Source organism: Cyprinus carpio, chromosome B16 (assembly GCF_018340385.1).
Source record: "Cyprinus carpio isolate SPL01 chromosome B16, ASM1834038v1, whole genome shotgun sequence".
Lineage (NCBI taxonomy): Eukaryota > Metazoa > Chordata > Actinopteri > Cypriniformes > Cyprinidae > Cyprinus > Cyprinus carpio.
The window spans coordinates 23,474,738-23,497,296 of NC_056612.1; the positions used below are offsets into that span (position 1 = coordinate 23,474,738).

At 33.4% G+C, this 22,559-nt stretch overlaps 3 protein-coding genes across 4 annotated transcripts in view; 1 reads left to right on the top strand and 2 right to left on the bottom strand.

The window, feature by feature from the left end:
- LOC109088974 (semaphorin-4A) overlaps positions 1-2,342 on the bottom strand; it is a 23,613-nt gene extending 21,271 nt beyond the window's left edge. Inside the window, exon 1 of the mRNA XM_042741568.1 lies at positions 2,225-2,342. Coding sequence (XP_042597502.1) covers positions 2,225-2,228 — 4 coding nt within the window. The 5' untranslated portion in view covers positions 2,229-2,342. The remainder of the gene's footprint in view (positions 1-2,224) is intronic.
- Positions 545-17,592, top strand: rundc3b (RUN domain containing 3b). 2 transcript variants are annotated; one of them, XM_042741572.1, is made up of 12 exons: positions 545-745; positions 4,051-4,166; positions 4,995-5,128; positions 6,011-6,096; positions 6,293-6,382; positions 6,663-6,743; positions 6,852-7,023; positions 8,362-8,519; positions 12,835-12,981; positions 13,920-14,047; positions 15,097-15,249; positions 15,985-17,592. In XM_042741572.1, exons 1-11 carry the CDS (start codon positions 651-653, stop codon positions 15,240-15,242), a joined length of 1,353 nt encoding a protein of 450 aa, XP_042597506.1. In that variant the 5' UTR covers positions 545-650; the 3' UTR covers positions 15,243-15,249; positions 15,985-17,592. The 2 variants fall into 2 exon arrangements, with proteins under 2 accessions (XP_042597506.1, XP_042597505.1); XM_042741571.1 differs by having other exon boundaries at positions 15,097-17,592.
- A 363-nt stretch (positions 17,593-17,955) lies between these two features.
- Positions 17,956-22,522, bottom strand: slc25a40 (solute carrier family 25 member 40). The gene is made up of 11 exons (XM_042741573.1): positions 22,327-22,522; positions 22,049-22,156; positions 21,201-21,260; positions 21,024-21,130; positions 20,819-20,886; positions 20,610-20,734; positions 20,345-20,518; positions 19,802-19,911; positions 19,509-19,590; positions 19,311-19,391; positions 17,956-18,697 (listed from the first exon to the last, which is right to left on the bottom strand). The coding sequence occupies exons 1-11, from the start codon at positions 22,340-22,342 to the stop codon at positions 18,540-18,542; spliced, it is 1,089 nt and encodes a 362-aa protein (XP_042597507.1). The 5' UTR covers positions 22,343-22,522; the 3' UTR covers positions 17,956-18,539.
- Positions 22,523-22,559: the final 37 nt, after the last annotated feature.

Sequence of the window (22,559 nt, forward strand, 5' to 3'; positions counted from 1 at the left end):
ATACATCCAAAAACGCTCCATAATGAACGTCAGTGTTTTTTATCAGCCATGGGCAGCCAGTGTTTTATCAGCTTTTAATAGTTTCTTATGAGGCGCAGAATAATCTTCCTGCGGGGGGCGCATTTTGGCTCTAAAAGACAATTCCTTTACTGAAGCCACTTCACCTCTCAGGGCGTTTGTCTTATTGGAAACATGTGTACACCAATATATGTAATCGGTTAAATCTGTTACATACAAGGATTGTTTTCTACCTGGAAAATAGATATCTGCCTCATCAATATCTATAAACGGATTTTCCAAATCGTTGTTTAATAATATGTGATTGGTTAATCCTAACCAGCGCTGAGAAAAGTTACAGAGAGCACATGACAACGCTGTCCTCTTCAGATACAATGTTGATGATAAATTACGCCTGAAAAAAAATAACAGATACATTTTTAATGACATAAAAAAAACCTCAAACGAAGAGTTAAAATAAGATAATCATTTCAAAAACCCACCCAAAACCACGCCCATTTTCTACACCCATATCATGCTAATTGCCTTTCCACTCGCTTATTCCATTTCTATGGCTCCGGTGAGAGTCAGTTAGCTGGAGACTGATCCGAAGCATCAGGAGAGAAAAAGACGTGAGGAAATAAACGGCTATCATGGCATCGTTAAACATCGGGTTCAACGGGGCTCGTAAAAAAACGGCAGCGCGTATTAGAGCCGTAGAGAGGAGAAATCTGATCACCGTGTGCAGGTAAAATCTGACTACACATTCATCATCACTGCAGCACACCGGCGCGCTGAACATGTGTGATGATGATGATGTCATTGATATATTTTAGCAAGTTAGTTTTTGTAAAATGCTGATGCTGGAGCAGGGGGGATGAGATGATGTACTGCACAGTGCACACAGAAGCGCTGATCTGAGATCTGTCATCACAGCATCACGTCATATAGATGAAATCCTTAGAAAAAGTACAGCTACTGAATCAATTCACTCAACAAAGCATTTAAAAACTCATCCAAAAAAAAAAAAAATCAACCCATAAAAGAAAAAAAATGGCTTTCCTATAGTATGTTAAAAAGAAAAGAAAAAGGTATGGTAGGATCATGGCACTCATCTAAAAAACAAAGACAACGTTTGGACATAATAAAAAAAAGGCAGATAGTCCGTATGAATATCTTTATACCATTTAATGGCAGTTTTTATATTCGATTTTTGTTTTTATATTAGAAAAGCTTGTGTTTTATAGCTGGTTATGAGTGAGTCTTAACAAGGATTTTAACTAGGGAATGAATAATACGCAAGACCTTGAGAACTTTGTGACCCATTCTGTGTCACATAATGTATTACTGAGAACTGTAGTATCTCTGTGGTGAAGTGGATACAGTACACTTTGTTTTACCTGGATGACTTGCTACATTTGCCAAAATGTGCAGTATACAACCGGATCGCACTGTATCCTAAAATGCAGCACACCTTCTGTTTAGTGTGACCAATGAATCAGCAGTGATATCAACTTGACTTATTTTCTGATAAAAGTATGCTGTGTGCAACCATTTATTGTTGCATACAATGTGTTTTTTGCACGTGCTACAATATATAATGCAAAATATGCAACTTCGGCTCACTGGAAAAACATGGCTCTACTTACATTTTTTATAAGCTATGATTTGTGAATTAATAAATTTTGATGTCTGCATCACATGACCAACTCAATGGCATTTCTGTTGTGGTAAACTTGCTCAGCAGCCCACCTGGTACAGCATTGCACTTGCAATCATAATAAAAAAGTTCAAAGACTAGAGCTAAAATGACATGGTTCCTTTAGCAAATGCATTTCTATCGATTGTTTGATCAAAGAATTGTGGAATCAAGATAAAATAGCATGGTGTTTTTATCTAATGTTTGCTTTTGTTAACACTATCAGTTAGGTATCAGTTAGGTTTATCACCCAAGGTTCAATGCAGCTTTGATTTTTATTTATTTTTTAAAAACTGAACACACTTTTGTGCCATTCACTGGACATTTCACTTTGAAAGTCTTGCGAAATGCGCAAGAAGCAAAATAATAAAGCACTGACGGATTCAAATCTTAAACAAAACTGAATGTACTTTTCGTGCCACTCACTGGAATATGATTAATTACATGAATGTGTCTAATTAGTCAGTGCCACAAAGACAACGTTTGAAGCAGGAAAAGCATCTGTCTGAACACAAATGAATGTCTTACCCATGAGGAGGCACAGCAGGAATCAGCCAATCAAAAAAGCTTCAAGTGTGACGTGTCCACACATTTACAATCACAGTAAGACCGAAGCTCATGGCTCAGACAGCGATTCTTTTACTGTGTGTGTCTGAGGTAGGAAGAACAGAGGAACAGATAAGCAAAATCCATTTCCTCTCATGTTTATCCCGTGATATCTGATCCAGAGTTCATTCAGGACTGAAATAAATCACTGCAGGTCTTTTTGTTTTTGAGTGATAACACAGTCTGTGACGTTCAGAGAATCATGAAAGAACCTTCACTATTTGTCAGAAAGTCTTGAATGAAGATATTTGAGTGTAATCTGAATAACTGCTCTAGATCATTGCTCCTAAAACGATCATTTCAAAGAAGTCCAGAGAATTTGGGACCTTCTCAACTGAAATGTCAGGCTGGTTTAATCTACGTGAGATGTCACAGGATGCTTCTTCAGAAATTCAGTTTTTGGAGATGGTTTTATCAGTATCAGATTTAATATTGTCAGCGTGACATTTCATCAGGCTATTTTAAAGTAATTTCGCATTTGTGTCATAAAATACTGTGTATTGCTAAACAATTCAAGCAGTAATATGATAATTGGTGCCATATGACCTCATTACGTTGCATAAATTTTGCCATTATCATACTCACTGTAAGTGTTATTTTAGTATGATTTATATACAGTTATACTATTTATTAATTTTGAATTAACTTTTATATCGTTAGCTCTCATTTTAATCTTTATGTTATAAGAATTTTATTCTGTCCTTTTGTCATTTTTTATTTGCTTTAAAAAATAGTAATTTACCTTTAATTTATTTTTTAGTTTTAGTTATTTTATTACTTATTTACTTCAGTTAGCTGACAAGATAACATTTCTCTTTGTTTTCAACCTATACTTACTTATATACTTTAACCTAATATATTTATGTATTTAGATTTATTTCAATTACTAAAATTATTTTAGGCATAAGAGGGTGTATTTTAACATCCCAAAAAATACACACACAAACTTTAGGATGTTTGCAAATCCTTGGCATATAATGCTGCTGTGCATTTCACACTAGTTTTGAGTTTTAAGTTACTTAAGATGATATTTTTAGCCATTAGTCTCAAACTTTATTCTTTTTTCCCCCCATTTGCTCTGTGTGTTTTAGAAAGGAAATGTCAGAAGTGAAATTATCTCTGAAATGACATTTGCATGAAGGCTGCTGGGTATTTGGAAGTCGTGAGGAGACACATAAGAGCACAGGAGCCGCCGATAATGAAAAGGACACTCATTTATGCCATAATTACATTTGATGAGACCATAATAATGGCACTAATGGCGCTCCACAAAACACAAGACATCTCCTTTGACTCTCAGTTGCTCTTTTAGGGGTTTTAAAAAAGCTTTAGTTTAGGGTTTTACAGAAGACTCAGCTTATTTAAGCTCTGAATTACACGTCTATTTGTCTCCTTGCTGAACTCTGAGTTTTCTGTGGGGTTTTTTGTCCAAATAGTGGCATAGTTATAGTTAACTAAAACTAAAAGTATTAAAATCTTTTTTGTTATATATAATAATGTTGAACTTAAAATATTATATATAAATATAAAATTAAAATTAAAATGATGATAAAAATGATATTTAATGCATTAGATGCATTAAAATATGACCAAATCTTCAAAGGCAGCATAATTATGTTAATTATTTGTATAACTAAAGCGTGTCAGTGCTGTACTGTACAAGCTATTAGAAATGTTTGTGTTTTTAAACGGTGTTGTGTAGATTTCATTGTGCTCATGATTGTGATTGTGTGTGTTTGAGTATTCAGGTTCTCAGTGAAGACCCTCATTGATCGCTCATGTTTTGAGACGATAGACGACACGTCTGCTGAGTTCATCAACTTTGTCTCCATTCTAGAACATATTCTCAGCCATAGACTGAAAGGTGAGGAAGAAAACGCACATACTGTCCTGTTTCACTTTGAAATTGTAAAGTGCATTTCATCTTGGTCAGAGCAGCACATTTTTAGCAAACTGACCTGGATTTGATAATAAATCCTCACTGTGTGTGAGCACAGCTAAACACGTGTATTATTTCATATGTGAATAGGGCATTTACATTGTAATATACTATAGAAAAAAAAACAGCCTGTTGTGTTCACGGTTGTCATTAAACTAAATTGCCAGTGTTTTTATGTATTTATTTTTAGAAATATATAAATTGTTTTTATATATAATATGTTATGCATATAATACAAAAAACAAAAACATACAACTGACGGAGCCTTAGAGAACAAATGAACTGACACACGCTCTGCCAGAAGCTTCACACATCATTTCATAGTGATGCTGTGATACATGCTGCTAAAAGGCCTACACACACACACACAAACACACACTCCAGCTGCTGTAATGAGGTATAAATACAGCACTGAGTGTCTCATTTTGGGTTCGAAGAGCTCAGACGACTCTTACAGCATGACAAAGCAGCTCTCACGCTCACTTACATATCGCTGTTTTTCAGCCTTTCAGCTATATTTGATCTCTCCATGTTTATGTATGTTCTCTGAAATGGCTTAAAAAGCAAAAAATCCCTTTCAGTTACTAGCTCAGATATTTGCCCACAATGTCACTGCACTAAAACGTAGCACAACTGGATGCAAAAAACTGTATTTTGTTTTTCTAGAAGAGTCTTGCATCTGAATGAATACAGAGCTTGTCTTGAGGAATCAGACTGGTTTTACACTGCATTGTGTGTGTTTTCCTGCTGTAGGTCAGGTCAGCTGGTTTGGCTATGAGAGCCCGCGCAGTTTCTGGGATTACATACGTATAGCGTGTAGTAAAGTCCCGCACAGCTGCATCCACAGCATCGAGAACATGGAGAACGTCCGCAGCTCTAAAGCAAAGGTCAGGACACACACAGTGTTGCAGTGTCATTTTAGTATTATTTATATACAGTTATAGTATTTATTATTATATTGAATTTACTTTTTTTATATATTTGTTTATATTTCAATTTTGGTTTAAGTTTTAGCAAATCTGTTACATGCATTTGTCATTTTTATTATTATATTTTTTTAATTATTTAGCTTTAATTTATGTTTTATTTATATTAGCTTTAATGTATATTTATTTATGTTTTAGTAATTTTAGTACTTCAAATTATTTTATTTCAGTTAGTTGCTAATGCAACATTTCTAAATTTCGGTTTAAGTTTTTATTTTAATAAAAAAAAAATTTCATTGAAGTTTTCTATTAATTTTAGTTTACATTTAAGAACATTCATGTGCTTTTGTTATTTTTATTAACTTTTTAATGTTTTTATTTCCCTAATCACCTAATTCATATTCATTCAGTAATTTTAGTATTCATTTTAAGTTAGTTTTACATTTTACATTTTTTAGTATTTTGAGTTTATTTGTTTTTTTTTTTTTTTTTACTTATTATTTATATATGTTTTATTACATGTCTGTGTATTTTTTTATTTAATATTTTTTATTTTTAATTATGGGAAATTGTTTTTAATAGATTTAGCTTTAGATAACAATAACAACAGGTTTACAACAATAACTGGTTTGGTGTCATATATAAATGGGATATTTTGTGATAGAAGAAACTCCCAGATCAGACTTGTCCTGTTTAAATCTAGTATTGTCATTCGTCTCAGATGATTTGATCACAAGCAGTCAGCTAAAACAGATTGCCGGCTCAATGGCTGTGATGTTACTTCAATGTTAAGGCTTTAGTCATTGACAGGTAAGAGCATCCCTCTCTCGTTCTTTCTCTCAGGGTCGTGCCTGGATAAGAGTGGCGTTAATGGAGAAGCGTTTGTCTGAATATATCTCTGCAGCTCTGAGAGACTTCAAAACTACAAGGTATCTTTCCACAGCACTCAGACACACTCTGAGACTCTTATATCTGATTGCAGGTTGATTGTGGTAGAATCTTTTTTGTCTTATAAACTTTTTTTTAGATATGCTGCTCCGGAAACTTTTATTATTATTAATGCTGAAAGCAGTTGTGCTAATTGTTGTTCACAGGTCTTCATCAGTTTTGTGTATTTTTTGTCAGGAGGTTTTATGAGGAGGGTGCTATAGTTCTGGGTGAGGAGGCGGGGCTTCTTGCAGATACTCTGATTGGACTGAATGCCATTGACTTCAGGTATATTCAAGTTCATTCACTTCCTTTCTGTGACAAATACAGATGCTGAAAACACACTCCGTAACGTGCCACAGCAGGACAGGATGATGATGATTTATTATATGGGTGTTGCTCTATAAACACCTGCTGACACGAGCCACACACAAATATAGATGCTGAGAACAGCCTCCGTATTGTTTTGTAGGATCATCACTGCCCATAATACTCTGCCACAGTGACATTCTCATCAAACAAAGTGCATTTGTTGGCTTATGCTGAAATTTTCATTCTTGATTGACAGTTTCTGTCTGAAAGGGGAGGGGCTTGATGAGAGCTGTCCCGCCGTCATTGACTACACACCGTACCTTAAATTCACACAAACGTAAGAGCACTACACAAAAACACACATATAAACATGCTGGTTTTGTGAACATGCTCTAGGCCTTCCTAATGCATGAGATTGAATATTATGTATGTGTGTGTGCTGTAGTTCTGACAGCATTAGCAGCGATGAGGAGGAAATGAGAACGCTGGGCAGCAGCGGAAGTGAAGCAGGCACTCCTGAATCCCACATGGCTGCCAGTCTGCTGGCCGATCAGAACACCTGGTACAGCAAGAGCAAAAGACTAGAGCAGAAATACAGAGTCGTGCTGGAACAGAAGGTGAGGGCGACTACTAATTAAACTGTTTCTGCAATATGTATAGCCTTCTGTGTGCAGTATGCTCAATTTTTGTATGCATATAATACCCACATCTACTGCAGTTGCCAAAATGTGTAGTTCACAATCAGAGCACACTGTGAGCTTCCCTTTTCTTGGTTTTCATTTGATGTGCATGCAAATCAACTTTTGAGCATGCTGCATTAACAAATATGTGTAAATTCAGCATTTTGTAATATATAACACTTTATTACACAGAACTTAATTTCTGAACTTATTTGTTTTGTTTTCTTTGTATGTATGGGTATTCTATGTATTTGTTTTTATGTAACAATGCAAAAGTCTTTTTTTTTACTTTTACTGTCACTTTACTGACAATTTAATGCATCCTTGTTTAATGAAATTTATTTATATATATATATATATATATATAGTATATATTATATATATCTATAATATATATATCTATATATATATATATATATATATATATATATATAGATAAAAAAATTTTACTGACCCCATACTTTTGATTGGTAGTATATACACTGATTCTGATACTGTACTGCTGTGCAGTGTTTGTTTTTAAACAAACAAACAAATAAATAAAACAAATAATAACAAAAAACACAACAAATACAAAAAAATTCAACATTCATAACACTTACATAACATACACAACACACACAATAAGAATAAAAAAATCTATAATAATCATAAAAAACATTTTCATTTACAAACCAAGAATTTTAATTTCAATTCTAAATGTGTTTAATTCTAAAATCTTTGCTGTGTTATAAAATTCTTAAATTATTTTAAAATTGCTATGAAAAGTCTTTATTCATATTTCCTAACTGTGTCAATAATGTACTAAGAGTTTTAACATCTCTTTCTTTACTAATTCGACTGCAAAAAAGCAAAATTATATAAAATGTAAAAATTGTCTATTTTTAGTCAGTCACGCTGCATGCTGTTTACATGCGTTTTTAAAATAGTCTGTATTATATAATATATCCTGTCATATATAAAATATACATAGATCATATACATGTATATATACTGTGTACCATATTCAGTAATCAACATACTAGTTTCCCTATCATGTGAGATGAACTTTGAATGTTAAACTGAGTGTGAATATTTTCTAGATCAGTGATTCTCAGTGCTCCTGCATAATATTTTCAGTATCTAGTCTGGCACCCTCAGATCAGGTCGTGGGGTCTGTACTGATGAGCGGATGAGTCGGTCAGGTGTGTTAGATAAGAGAGACATCCTGGGGGGACCCAGGAACAAGACCAACAAATACTGACACAGATCGCATGAATTATTATAATTGTTTAGGGTTATCTGGAGGAGCTGGTGTGCCTGAGGGAAGCTCAGCTCTCTGAGTCTGTCTCTCAGAATAAATCTCTACTGCAACGACTCACTGACACCGAAATCAGCCACAAACAGGAGAAAGAGCAGCTGGAGTTCATCATACTGGAGCTGCAGGATCAGCTGTAAGTTTGAACCAGTACTCATTTAGTATGTGTATATCATCACCTCTTTTATTCATATATACACTATATTTTGTGTGTGTGTATATATACTTAGTTTAAATTTCAGTTTTTTTATGTACTTTTGTATTTGTGTGTGTGTGTGTGTATATATATATATATAGTGTGTGTGGTGTGTGTGTGTGTATATATATATATATATATATATATATATATATATACTATATATATATATATATATATATATATATATATATATATAATTTATATATTAGTTACATTTTATTAAATAGTTAATAGTATTTTATATTTTTTATATTTTAAGTTTTAATTTTAAACAGTTACAGTTTTAGTAATTACATTACAGTTACATTTTATTAATTTGTTATGTGCTTTTGTATTTTTTTGTAATTGTTTTTTGTTTTAGTTTTACTGATTTTTGTTCTAATTTTAGTAAACTTGTGTTTTTTTTAGTTAAGTTCAAAGTATTTGGTTAAGTTATGTTTTTAGGTTAAAGATTTTCATCTAATATTTACATTTTATTTTAAATTTATTTAGGTATCAAAAACTATTTTAATTTTTTTTTAGTTCTAGTTAACAATAACAGCACTATAAAAATGTAATAAAAATGTTCTTCTCTATCATTTCATCATCATTTATTGTCATCATCAATATATCTTTTTAAAAAGCAGACTTTGTGAATAAGATGCAAACTTTAATGATCTATAAATGATCTAATTTGCATAGAAATTACATGTGTTAAAAAGAAACAATGTGTTAAAGGGAAAGTATACCCAAAAAATGTAAATCCTATCATTATTTACTCACCCTCAAGTTGTTCCAAACATGTATGGGTTTTTTTTTCTACTAAACACACACACACATATTTTGAAGAATGTGAGTAACCAAACAGTTTATGGTTCCCATTGACTTACATAATATATTTTTTTTCATACTCTGGAGGTTAATAGGTACCAGCATCTGTTATTTATCAAACTATATATAAATGATGGCAGAATTTTCATTTTTAGGTGAACTGCAGGTGAATCTAATTTGCATAGAAATTAAGGAAAATCTGCAAATATTGAACCTAATTAAAATGTATTGTGATTAATTAGTGAATATGACACTGTATTTCTTGCTGAAATGCTACACACAAAACTGGCACAATTGTTTGGGTGTGAGTATGATTCATGCTCATGGAAATGTGCAGTTGCGGGAGGGGAAAGCTTAATTATCTGTGCGGTGTGGTCTCATTTATCATCTGATATTATGCTCTGTGCTGTGAAGCAGAAGAACGGTTAATCTTTAGTGTTTTCTGTGGCTGCAGAGTGTCAGTACGGATGATGTCTGAATGTTTCCTGCCTCCCGAGTCCTCCGATTCGTTTCTCCTCTCATTCTGTCAGACAGCTGGAGTTCACGGTTCAACTGAGCTCTGGAGAGCCGTGTGCTCGAGGAGACGTCAGCAGCTCGACCAGAGCAGGGTTGCTATGGAGACAGACGCAAATAAGTTAATAGATGATTGCAGCATGTAAGCAGAGAGACTGGGGAATGAATGAAAGACTAGAGGAGAGACTGATGGGAGAATGTGTTTGTTTGCAAACTATCTATCTGTCTATCTATCTATCTATACATTATTCAAAAGTTTGGGGTCAAAAGGATTTTTTTTTTTTAAAGGAATTATATTTTTCTGCAAGGATGCATTAAATTGATTTAAAGTGACAGTAAATACCTTTATAATGATAAAATAGATAAATCAGTAAATCCTGTTTTTTTTTAAGCTTTAGTTTTCTATTCATCAAAGAATCCTGAAAAAATATGTATCACTGTTTCCACAAAATTATAAACAGCAAAAACTGTATATTAGAATGATTTCTGAAGGATCATGTGACACTGAAGACTGGAGTTATGATGCTGAAAATTCAGCATTGCTATCACAGAAATAAATTTGATTTTAAAATATATTCAAATAGAAAACAGTTCTTTTAAATTGTAATAATATTTCACAATATTACTGTTGTTTGATCAAATATTTGCAGCCTTGCTGAGCATAAAAAAAAAATATTGCCGACCCCAAACTGTTGTACAGTAGTGTATTTTATGCAGTGTGCAGTATGCTAGTTAGTATTTCATTATGGTCATCTAGTTTGAGCTGGAAAGACATCGCTGATGGTCAGGTGTTTAATTGGATCATGATGCAGAAATAGAACAGGGTCTTAAATCTGTGTCTGGCAATAGCTGCTTGGATTCAGTTATAAAAGAAACTTTTTAAGCTGACTTGTTTATATGTTGTTTATCTCAGTAGATACAAGTACGCCTATGTCCATGCGAAGCTGTTTGTGTTTCTCTGTATCAGCTGCTACGGACCATCTGTGCGAATCAATACAGATGTCAGTGAGTGTTCGGAGACCACTATTAGTGATTTTTCAGCTGAGTAGTCAGTTTTGAAATCTGATTGCCGAGGTTAAAGACTCTGTTTATGGATGAGAATATTTGACGCTGAATGCCATGTTTCAGATGTTAAGCTTTGATCTTGCTGTGACTTGCTGATTAAGATGGATTTTGGAGAAGGTCTGGGCAGGTGTTTGTGTGATAGGAGGTCAAATTTTAGACAAGCCGGGTTGATTTCCTGCTCTATAAATTAGGGCTGTACAATGGTTAAATCAATAAAAACAAAAGTGTCCAGATTGCTCCACAAATGCAAATTCATGCAGATGGACTGCAACAAATGGTATTTGTCTTTTTTTCTTTCTTTTTTATTATTATTATCTTTAGAATAGCTAAACACCAAAATCAAAAGTGTCTAAATTTTCAACTGACTTGCATTATGAAAATAGGTAAAATCTTAAACTTAAAGAAGCCTTTTTCAAAAGTTAAAACAGTTAAATTCCTAATATTAGTTCAGATAATTCCAAATTATGTAACATTTTTACAGAGGTTGTGTAAGTACATTTATTCAAACTTCAATCACAAAAAATATGGTCAGGATTTATGTTTGGATTTATTACAGCTGTCAGTGAGAAGGTTTGCTTACAGATTTGGAAGCAGAAAACAGCACAAGCAGACTGCTGGCTGTATAACACTTTAATTTGTGCAGAATATTTCAATCGAGATGGAAGTATACCATACATGGTTGTTGGTAATTTCAAATCATTGGCTTTTTTTTGCAGCACAGAGAGAGGGTTGCCAGGTTGTGAAGATAAATCATTGGTCAGAAAATTTGAATAAGTTCACTTACAGAATAAATATTTCCTGATAATTTATTCGCCCCCATGTCATCCAAGATGTTCATGTCTTTCTTTTTTCAGTTGAAAAGAATTAAGGTTTTTGGGGAAAACATTCCAGGATTTTTCTCCATATAGTGGACTTCAGTGGCGGTCAGCGGGTTGAAGGTCCAGATTGTAGTTTCAATATAGCTTCAAAGAGCGCTACACTAGCCCAGCCGAGGAATAAGGGTTTTATATATCAAAAAGATCAAACAACCTCTTAACTCACTCAATACAAAATACTTTTTAAAAACAAACGTATATCCAACAACAACTCAACCTCACGCAGTATGTAATCATGCACGCGTGATGTAGTGAACATGCAAAGTCAAACACCCTTAACAAAACAAGGTAAAACAACTATGAGGAAAAATGAGATGGAGTTTTTAAACCAAAGTAACAGACGAAGAACCACGTGTGACCTTTCCAACATGATTACGTAATGTGTGAAGACGCACATTCACACTGCAAAGCTAGTGCAAGTTTATAAATATATATAAAAAGGTGTGTGTGTGTGTGTATATATATATATATATATATATATATATATATTGAAAATGACGGATCGTTTTGCTAGATAAGACCTTTATTCCTCAGTTGGGATCATTTAGAGCCCTTTGAAGCTGCATTGAAACTGACATTTGGATCTTTAACCCATTGGCCACCACTGAATCCACTATGGAGAAAAATCCTGAAATGTTTTTTTTTCTTAAATAATGTAATTTCTTTGCGACTTAATGAAAAAAGAAATGAACATCTTGAATGACACTGGGGTGAGTAAATTATCAGGAATTTTTTATTTTGGAAGTAAACTAATCCTTTCAGAGAAAAGCTCAGTTTTTGGAGGATTTAAGCTCCTGATATCTGGCAACCCCAATTATGAAAACTAGTTAGCAGCATTGCGACAATTATTTTTAATTAATCAAGAGAAGCAGAAATCGTGATTGTGAATAAAATTGTGAATAAAAAACTGACCGTGCAGCCCTAGTACATATACTGCTTTTTCAGCTTTTTAGTACTGTCTCTTTAAATGATAATGTTTGTTTCTCCAGGACGGTGATGAAGAACCATGACCTTCGCTCCAGACAGGAGCTTACCTCGCACCTGACAAACCAATGGCCCTCACCTGGTGCCTTGGATACTAATGCAGTTGCCTTGGATACACTCCTGTACAGGAAACGCACAGAACCATGGGAAGAGTATGTGCTTTCTGTTTTTATATTTCTTGAATGTACTGTATCTTCTCAGATTACGCATGTCCTTATGAAATACATGCAGCTTCACACCACAACTCATCTCATATTGGATTCCAGTCGAGTTGCTGGTGCTCAGCGAATGATCCAGGAAGCAAAGGCTCTCAGGCTCTAGTTTTAGCTCGCGTCTGCAGCTCTCAAATCACATTACAGTACTGGCATGCTTCCTACAGCAATCGCTCTCATGTATTGATAACCCACAGAGGTTATTAAATGGGCTGATGTAATTGTAACCCAAACTTCAGTGTTGTTTGTGATGAAAACATGTAATGTTATTTTCAATTATTTTATTACATTGTTTTCATGACAATTGAGCACATTTCCTCCACAAATTTTTATTGCTGTCATGTGTATAGACTTAAATTATTGTCAGCAGTGATTCTTGTTAGATTACTCAAATGCTATTGTATAGCATATTATAGTTTTTATTTAAATCAGCATAAATGAAATACAATCATGATACATAAATATTAAGTTTAATTCCTTTTTTTCCACATAACAGTAATAGGAATATTATGCGATATTTAATTTCTTTAAAAATTGGTTTATTTACATAATATATAGTCACAATTAAAAAAAAATCTTAATGTTCTAAATCTTAATGTTATAAAATAAAATAAAAAACATCAATCTATATTATTAAAAGATAGACTTTTAAAGCAAGATATACTCTTTTAAAATGTTAAGGAAATATTAATATATTAAGTTTTTTTCACATATGTAATATATAGTTTTTTTCAGAATTTTAGTATGACATCACATTGTTTTATATATACTGTACACACACACAAATACATTTGTTTTATTGAAATTTTTTTTCTTTTTTTTCCCCCTTTTTTTTCATTTGTGACTTGTTCATGTTCTTTGCTTGTGTGTGAGCACAGGAAAAGCTTCCAGAGTTTGGAGCAGCTTTCTGCAGATATGAGTCTCTCTCAGACGTCTCTGGAGCCAGCACAACTGAACACACACAGTCTGGACAGCAAGGCAGGACTTACACACTGGCACAGAGAAGGTCTGTGATGCATGCGTGTGTGTGTGAGTCAGCTACGGTGACATCATTCTCTGATAACCAGCTCTATTATAGATGATGTATGTGACAATGGAAGGCTCTTTACTCCACCTGAGGGAAAATAACAGCATCCCTTCCTCAATATTTATGTTAATCTCATGAAACCCCCCTCAATAAAAAGAAGAAAAATGGGAAATTATATTTTTCTCAAAGGAAATAAGGCATATTTTTAAGTTTGGAGTTTCAATTAAAATATTCGCAAAATAATTTCTCAAAAATGCAAATTAGCATAAAGGCAGTACAACTATAAACTAATATATAAAACGCTTAAATCTTGTATAAATAAATTTTTCTAATTAATTAAATTTTTGCACTAAAGAGAACTGAAAAGAGTGACAAAATTTTAATAATACAATACAAAAACAGTTAACGGCCCTAAAATATGCAAAATATGATTAAATTGTGCCAAAATGTGAATAATATAATACAAAAACAGTTAATGGTCCTTAAATATGCAAAATAGGATTAAATTGTGTTTTTAAAAAAGTGCTTAAATCACAGTTGAAAATTTTCTTTGGTTTGTTCACTTGTCAACATTCATCATTTAACAGTCAGGTTGAGAGCAATGCATTGTGGGAAGGGTTAGAGTATCTCTAGAGTTATTTTAATATTATTTATATTCGATTATAGTATTTATTAATATTTTGAATAAGCTTGCATATTTATATTTTTCAGTATAATTTCAGTTTAGGTTTTAGTAATTTTATGTGCTTTTTTATTTTATTTTTTATTTAGCTTTAATGCAGTTTATTTTAGTAATTTTAGTATTTTAAAAACTTAAAAATTAGAAATGTTGCCTTGGTAACTATTAGTTTTCATCTAACACTTACATTTTAGCTTTATTTTAATTACTCAACTCAATTGTTAATAGTTTTATTTTTAATGAAAAATAACTACTATTGCTACATCTATTAGTCAGATGTTGTGTCTGCTGCTCTGCCTTTTGTCTGTTTAATAATATCATCCTCGCTCATGTGCTTGTGTTTTCACAGGGAAAGAGGATACTCCGTCTCTGAGGGGTTTGTGTGGTTCCTTAACCTCAGTGGCCAGTTACAAATCTCTGGCCAGTCTGAAGTCCAGTGAGTATCTGGCCAGTCCAACAACAGACATGACCAGCCCAGGACTGACTCCATCCTGAGAGACAAGTATGGACATATAAACACACACACAAACACACGGAAACGGAAATCTACCTATCGGTATCATCCTCAGAGCTTCTAAGAGACATTTCAGCTAGGCAAGATGAAACCCCAGTGCTGTCCTGACTGATTTTAGTTCAGTTTGAAGTGCAGTTTCTTTTTAGATGTGAACATTTGGTCGTTGAAGTCCATAGCTAGTGTAAGCATTAGCAGCATTAGTGAATATTGAGCATAATTTATCATGATGAATGACAATCTTGACTCAGGACATCTGTGAATTTCAGCTGTCTGTGAAATTTTGTTTATCCACCCAGTTCAAATGGCTGCTGTTTTTGAAAAGTTTTAGCTTATGTTTAACTTCATGTCTCACTATTTTATTTGATTTGATTTTAAACGTTAGATTTACGGTTTTATTTAATTTACTATTTTATTGTATTTTAACTTTGATTTATCTTCTTGTCTCACTATTTAATTTAATTTAATTTTAAATATTACATTTAATTTTAATATTTTTATTTTATTTTATTTAGTTCAAAAAATATAGCTGTGAAATTTCAGTAAGAAAAATATTTAGGACTTTAACCTAATTGTATCCATCAGAAATTGTTTAAATTGTGAGAAGTGGATGTTTCATATCAGAATGGAAAAACTGGAGCCATAATAATATTAAATCCAATTCGATTATGACAGAAATGTTAACAACAATATGCTTTGTTCACTTGCCCTCATTTGTCTTTTTAGGGAGTAAGAGGAATATGATTTCAGACATTTCTCTGGTGTGCTGGATGTGGATGCTAATACATTCAGTTCTTGTCTCTGGCTTTTAACTGAAGTGTCTGAGATTCACTCTGTCCTCTTACATGGAGAGGTCTTACATATTCATCAGTTCAGTGATTTACATAATCATACAGCACTCAAAACATTGGTTTTGCATTTTTCCCACCGTCACTCTCAGATAGTGGCTAATGTGCACCGGTGTAAAGCATTGCCATGAATTTATATAAATAAAGAAGAATAATATGGATGACATATTGAACTGGAACAAGAATGTATTCAAAATCAAAGATCTTTAACTTAATCTGTAAACGGCAGAACTAGTTTTATCAATTTAATGGGATTAATTATAAAAAAGTAAAACTAAAAAATTATTTGAGTTAATCATTTCTTCTAATTTGTATGTAAATACTGTAAGTTCCTACCTCCAGAGCAATTCAAGCTTATAGTACCGCTTTGTTTTTGACTGTATAATGAGGCTGTGGACTATAGAACAGTGATGTTCAAAGACATGGACATATATAATATAGCCACTTTTTTAATGTCAATTCCTTGCTTTTTTCATCAGCCACAATTCTCTTCATTAGAGGGCTTTTTTTGTGGTTAGTTTGATTACAAAATCAGAATGTCTTAATTAATGTGCAGTATTTTTAATCCACTGACTGCCCTAGTCTGAACCCATTTTTATTTAAATGTAAGGTTTAATTGTAGAATTAATTGGTAAGTTGTGTTTAAAGTTAAAATTGAATACTCCTAATACTGCTGCTGATAATTATTAAAAAAAAAAATCCATTAAATATTACTAGTGTGATTTGATCATAAAACAGACCTGTTTATAAAATCAGTTTAAGAGGCATGCCAAGCCATGGATTATATGTAAAAAAAAAATTTTTTAAAGTGTTACGAAAAGTGTATGATTACTCATGAGCATCAGTACAGTCATAACAGAAACTCCAGGGAAACACGTATGCAGAATTCCCTTTGTTGCTGCTCATCAAAAATAGTCTTGTCAGCTCAAACATTGCCTTGCTGAATGTCCATGTTCTTAGTGTTAAAGAATGTCTCGTCTGCCTGTGTGTGACTTCAGTTCTGTACTGCAAAAAATGCATGTTTTACAGCTCAGAGCCAGTACATCTAAATGTGCATCTCAAGGTTTTTTTGAGATTCTTACAGCACTGTTTGATCTAAAATGTGCCATTAAATGTGTATAGTGGAATGAAGGAAATGCATTTCCGTATTTAAGTGTTACTTTTCAGTTTCAAGAGTTTAAGCCTTTAAATTTGAGAAAAGTTAACACTTTTTTTTTTAACTCGGCAGAATTGTCACCTTTACAGACATTTTCGAATGTATTTTGTTTCTCAATGCTTTGAAACCTGTTTTTGGGATTGAGTTTTTCTTTCTTTAATTTTCTGTTGCACAGTGACAGAAATAAATGGGGTAGGGATAATGAGGGCGCACTGAGATGAATATCATATATTCAGCTAATTATAATTTAGCCTCAATATGTTTAGTCAAATTTAACTTCATGTTCTCATCTATGATCGTGTTTTTTCAATAAATTCAAATGTAAATACAGGCTTGGCTGAATGCTGGTTTTGTCTCATTGGCTGTGTGCAATGGAATACTAGCTTACGGAGCACTTTGTATGTATTCTGCAATTAACACTTTTGTCACACAACCTCATCATGTTGCATGTTTAATTTGGTGTTATCAATATAAATTAATTGCAACTGTGTAAAAACTGAATGTAAAAAAAAAAACAGATTGTTAAAATGAATTCTGATTCTTTCATCACACTGGAAATGGAAGGTAAATAGATTACAATTTTGTACATCGCATAAGATCTTATGCGCTCCTGATTAAAGCAACATAAATCTGTAAATCTAATTAAAATACCAAGAGACAATATTCTGGACTGAATAAAGAAATCAAGACAAATTTTAAATCATTCCTCATTATTGAAGCACTTAAAAAGCTAAGGACATACAGTGCAATTTAAAAAGTTTAAAAAGCTGTGAATATTCACACTTAATTGTTAGGCATTGGGTCAAGTACAGTAAAAGTAAAATCCCCTCATCAGTCTCATTTTTGGCACCATTTGCACACACTGACTTCATTTAACACAAACCTTGAAAATACATGACTGAAACACTACTAAAACGTCAACAAGCCTGAACCGGTAGAAAACAAATTACAAGGATAATCATGTCTGATGGGAATACATTTGGTGTCAATTTACAAAAAATAATAATAATAATAATTTTAATGAATACATTTAAAAACACAAATATTAAACTATACTTTTATTTATTATATTTTTAAGAATTTAACCTAAGTAGAAGATGCACTGTTACTTTTAAATATTTTCTAAAAGTAAATACTGATTTATTTCACAGCAACTCTATAAACTAATCTCTCTTTTAGTCAGACAGCACACAATTAATAGCATGTTGGAGCAATTTCTGGAGCAATCTGTGGTGAAGTTACTGAATCTTAACAAAGGTCTGTGATCAAGTGTTCTTCTAAATCCGTGGTTTGGTGTGTGAGATCACGTGCTGGGCTGTAGTTGTGTCACCCTCTTTCTTCTGGTTGTATCTGCGGAAAAAAGCTTTTCCGAACTCATATGTGCTGATCATTATAGCACATGCCGGAGCCACTTTAATCAGCCTCGGCAGAAAACCTGAGGATAAGAGACAGAGAGAAATCTGAGCTGTACTGCTGAGACATCTAGTGGTGATTTGAAAATCATGGCTCCAAATATATATATATATATATAATACATATACACACACTTTTTTTTTTAGCAAGGTTGCATTTAATTGATGAAAAAAATAATTATCAAAAAAGTAAAAATAAATAAAATAAAATAATAATAAAAATAAAATTATATAAAATAAATACAATAAAATTATATTTCAAATATATGTTCTCTGGAACTTTCTATTCATCAAAGATTTGTGAAAAAAGTGTCACAATTTCCACAAAAAAATGTTGTTTTTAATAATGCACAGCTTTTTTCAACATAACAATAAGAAATGTTTCTTGAGAAGCAAAACAGCATATTAGAATGATTTCTGAAGGATCATGTGACACTGAAGACTGGAGTAATGATGCTGAAAATTCAGCTTTGCATCACAGGAATAAATTACATTTTAGATTACATTAAAATAGAAAACATTTATTTTAAATGGTAATAATATTTCACAATTTTAATAAATGGTATATTAATCTAATTGATCCCAGATTTTAGAACAGTACAGTAGTGTGTGTTCTATATAAACTTATATATTCACCTGCAAATAGTCCTGATACTCCATTTTCAGCAACTATCCTTTTCATCAAATGATATGTGCTGGATGAGACTTGTGTGGACACTACACAGATAATACTGCACATTAATGTCATATTCTGATTTGAATATACAAGTCAAACCAAAGCTCTGAATCCCAATTATAGAACACCTATTTACATAATTTCACCCGAATACTCACATTTCATTGTCTGCAGTTCACCCAGTTCTACCTGTCGTTTTGTCTTGACCACATCAAACGGCAATGTGACGACTGATGCAAACTAAAACAAGAAAATACAGGTGTTTATACAGGTATTTGACATATTAGAACGCATTTTTATTTACAATACAAATGCAATGCGGCCAAACATCTTGGATATTTCAAAATATGCTTAGAGTGATGGGATCACATTGGACACTACATACTGTATGCATGTATTAAATACCAGTGAATGAGAGCTCTGATGATACAGATGTAAATCACAAACTCACTGATCCAGACAGCGCTCCAGCTGTGAATGTGATGGCAAAGGTTGGATCTGTAGAGTTGTAGTATTGACAGAGCCAGGCTTTACCCTTCTCATAGTTAAACCAGTACATAGCTGAGGAGAAACAGAAAGTCAGATCAAACATTAGGAAACAGCAGCAAACAATACACATTCAAATTCAAAAATAGGGTCAAATGGAAAATTCCTGTGATGCAACGCTGAATTTTCAGCATCATTACTCCAGTCTTCAGCTTCACATGATCCTTCAGAAATCATTCTAATATGCTGACTATCAGTGTTAAAAACAATTGTGCTGCTTAATAATTTTGTGGAAACATTTTTTTTTTAAACGAAAGCAACAAAGTAATATAGAGGACATTTCACAAACAAGTCTACAGAAGGAAGACCTTATTATAAAGTTTATATAAGCAAATTATAGAATGCAATAAATTGACATAATATAATTTAAAGTATATAATTTGTGTGTAGATCTCATCTTGTATTTATAAATGTAAAGTTTGTAATATGTAGGCTGTGAGTGTTTGACCTGAGAATGGGACATCTCGGAGCAGCGTGGGACCCCAGCCCCTCCACAGAGACCGCCAGCCCTCGCTGTGCAGCGCTGACTGGATCACAGCGCTCAGCTCTCGGTACGACTGCTTCTCAGACTGCATTTTAGTGCGGATCAGCTCCAGGGGGCTGATTACTGTAACCGACCCCACTGACACACGCAGAAATCTCATGTGAAGCCAGGCACACTTTGATATAGAAGGTCAGCATGCAAACACTTAATCAGCAGGGTTAAAATTTACCTCTCGCGATGGCACCGGCCAACAGCGGTGCATAATCTGATCGGTCGCCCATCCTGAGCTTGAGAACAGCACATAGCTGATCGTAACATGTGAAATAGATGACTGTTGCAGGCACTGCCATCACTCTACAAAGGGAAATGCATTTCATTGTTTGTGTCCCAGCAAAGGTCAGTCAAGTTCGGACAGCAGATATGTAACTGAACACTCACAGTGTTGGAGGAAGACCGCTCCATAGAGACCTGATTCCTTCCATGCGTATAATCTTAATAAAGGCATCCTGGAACAGAAGAACCGAGTGTCTGAATGAGTTAAACCTATCAGTAATATTTATATATAAAAAAAACAAAACAAAAAAAAACATCACAGGTAAAGAGAAACTGTATTCACATCACAATTGTATATGGTTTAGCTTACCAAAGTGCCGGAGAAATGACCAGGTTTTTTGTACCATGCCTTTGAATTGCCATTCTCACAGACGCATACATGATCCATCAGGCCATTACAGTACACAAAACATTTTCCTGCAAATCATCAAAAAAAATGAATGAGTGAGGTTTGACTTCATTTGAACAGAAAACTGTTCAAGCTTACCTTTTGGAAAAGGATTCCTTTGTACCTGCAGTCTGGTCTTCACCACATCCAGAGGTGTTACTGTCAACATGAAGAAAACAGAATTAGTATTATATAGTTATATTTTAATAAATAGGTGAGCGTGTCTGCAAACATGCATTCAAATGTTTCTTATGATTACCACGGCTGCATTTATTTGATCAAAAATACAGAAATCAGTACTATTTTGAAATATAATTACAATTTACAACAACTGTTTTCCATCTGAATCTACAGTATTATGTATTCCTGTGATGGCAAAGTTGAATTTTCAGCAGTCATGACTCCCCCTTCCCTATTTAAAATATACTTAAACTGTCAAGCCGTAACACTGTACTTTTAAGAAGTGTTTCAAAGAATGTTACACATGGTACAGACTATTAATAAACTCCTATAAGACTCCAGACTATATTAGATTAATAGATTCACTTAAACCTGACATTGTCTTTTACTAAAAATCTAAACAAAATATATATGTGTATTTCACCACAACCAGCCCGGTGTCATCTGAACACATGGAATTAAACCTTCAATGCATATTTAAATATTTAATTACATATTGGCTTTATTAAATATCATATTCAAATGTTTACTTTGTAAAAAGTAAATATTATGTTGTCATTTACCACTTATCAATTTACAGTACAGTATTTTTATGGTAATTTTAACAAGAAACACATCAAATCTAAATTATATATTTATTGTCATTGAATCTACATTTACAGTCCCTTCACAAAATATATAGTGTTACGAAAATACGCATCAGACTACATCATTCTGACCCACGATACGTTATTAGAGATTCGTATATTAAATCCATGGTCTCTTACCAAACAGTGACGTAATAATTGCCCCAGAACAAGACGCAATCATCTGCTGGACGGGTGTAATGTACTCCCTGGGGACTGAAGAACTTTTCTGAGAGCTCATCTCCAAGCCTGCGATGTAGAGAAAGTTCCGATTAATCCAGACGTACAAACTTCGTTAACCTCACTCGTTACTGGGTGGCTGCCATGTGCCAAAAATGGAACTTGTTGAACAAGCTCAACACCTACTGTACCTTGTGCCTAACACATCTGAACATATAGACCGGGTTTATTCCACTGACCTTTACCAGTTATCATCACAACTGAATTTCTAAATGACGCAAACGGGAAAGACTATGTAACCCCGACAGAAAAAAAACAATGTCATCAACGCAGTCCAAAGATACTAATGAATTCACACGATTCATTAGGGGTCTCACGCTACTGCACTAGCGTGCGCCATTGCGCTTGTGTGTTTGTGTAGCAGTGTGTTTCGCACCAGCAGATTCGTAACTTCCGGCTATTTAAATTTCGC

Excerpts from the sequence above, each read along its gene's own strand:
- slc25a40 (XM_042741573.1), bottom strand. Across the intron at positions 19,591-19,801 it reads CTGGAGCGCTGTCTGGATCA|TTTGCATCAGTCGTCACATT; the intron begins GTGAGTTTGTGA and ends TTCTTGTTTTAG. Across the intron at positions 18,698-19,310 it reads AGTATCAGGACTATTTGCAG|GTTTTCTGCCGAGGCTGATT; the intron begins GTGAATATATAA and ends TCTTATCCTCAG.
- rundc3b (XM_042741571.1), top strand. The coding sequence starts at position 651 with ATGGCATCGTTAAACATCGGGTTCAACGGGGCTCGTAAAAAAACGGCA. Across the intron at positions 746-4,050 it reads AATCTGATCACCGTGTGCAG|GTTCTCAGTGAAGACCCTCA; the intron begins GTAAAATCTGAC and ends TTGAGTATTCAG. Across the intron at positions 4,167-4,994 it reads TCTCAGCCATAGACTGAAAG|GTCAGGTCAGCTGGTTTGGC; the intron begins GTGAGGAAGAAA and ends TTCCTGCTGTAG.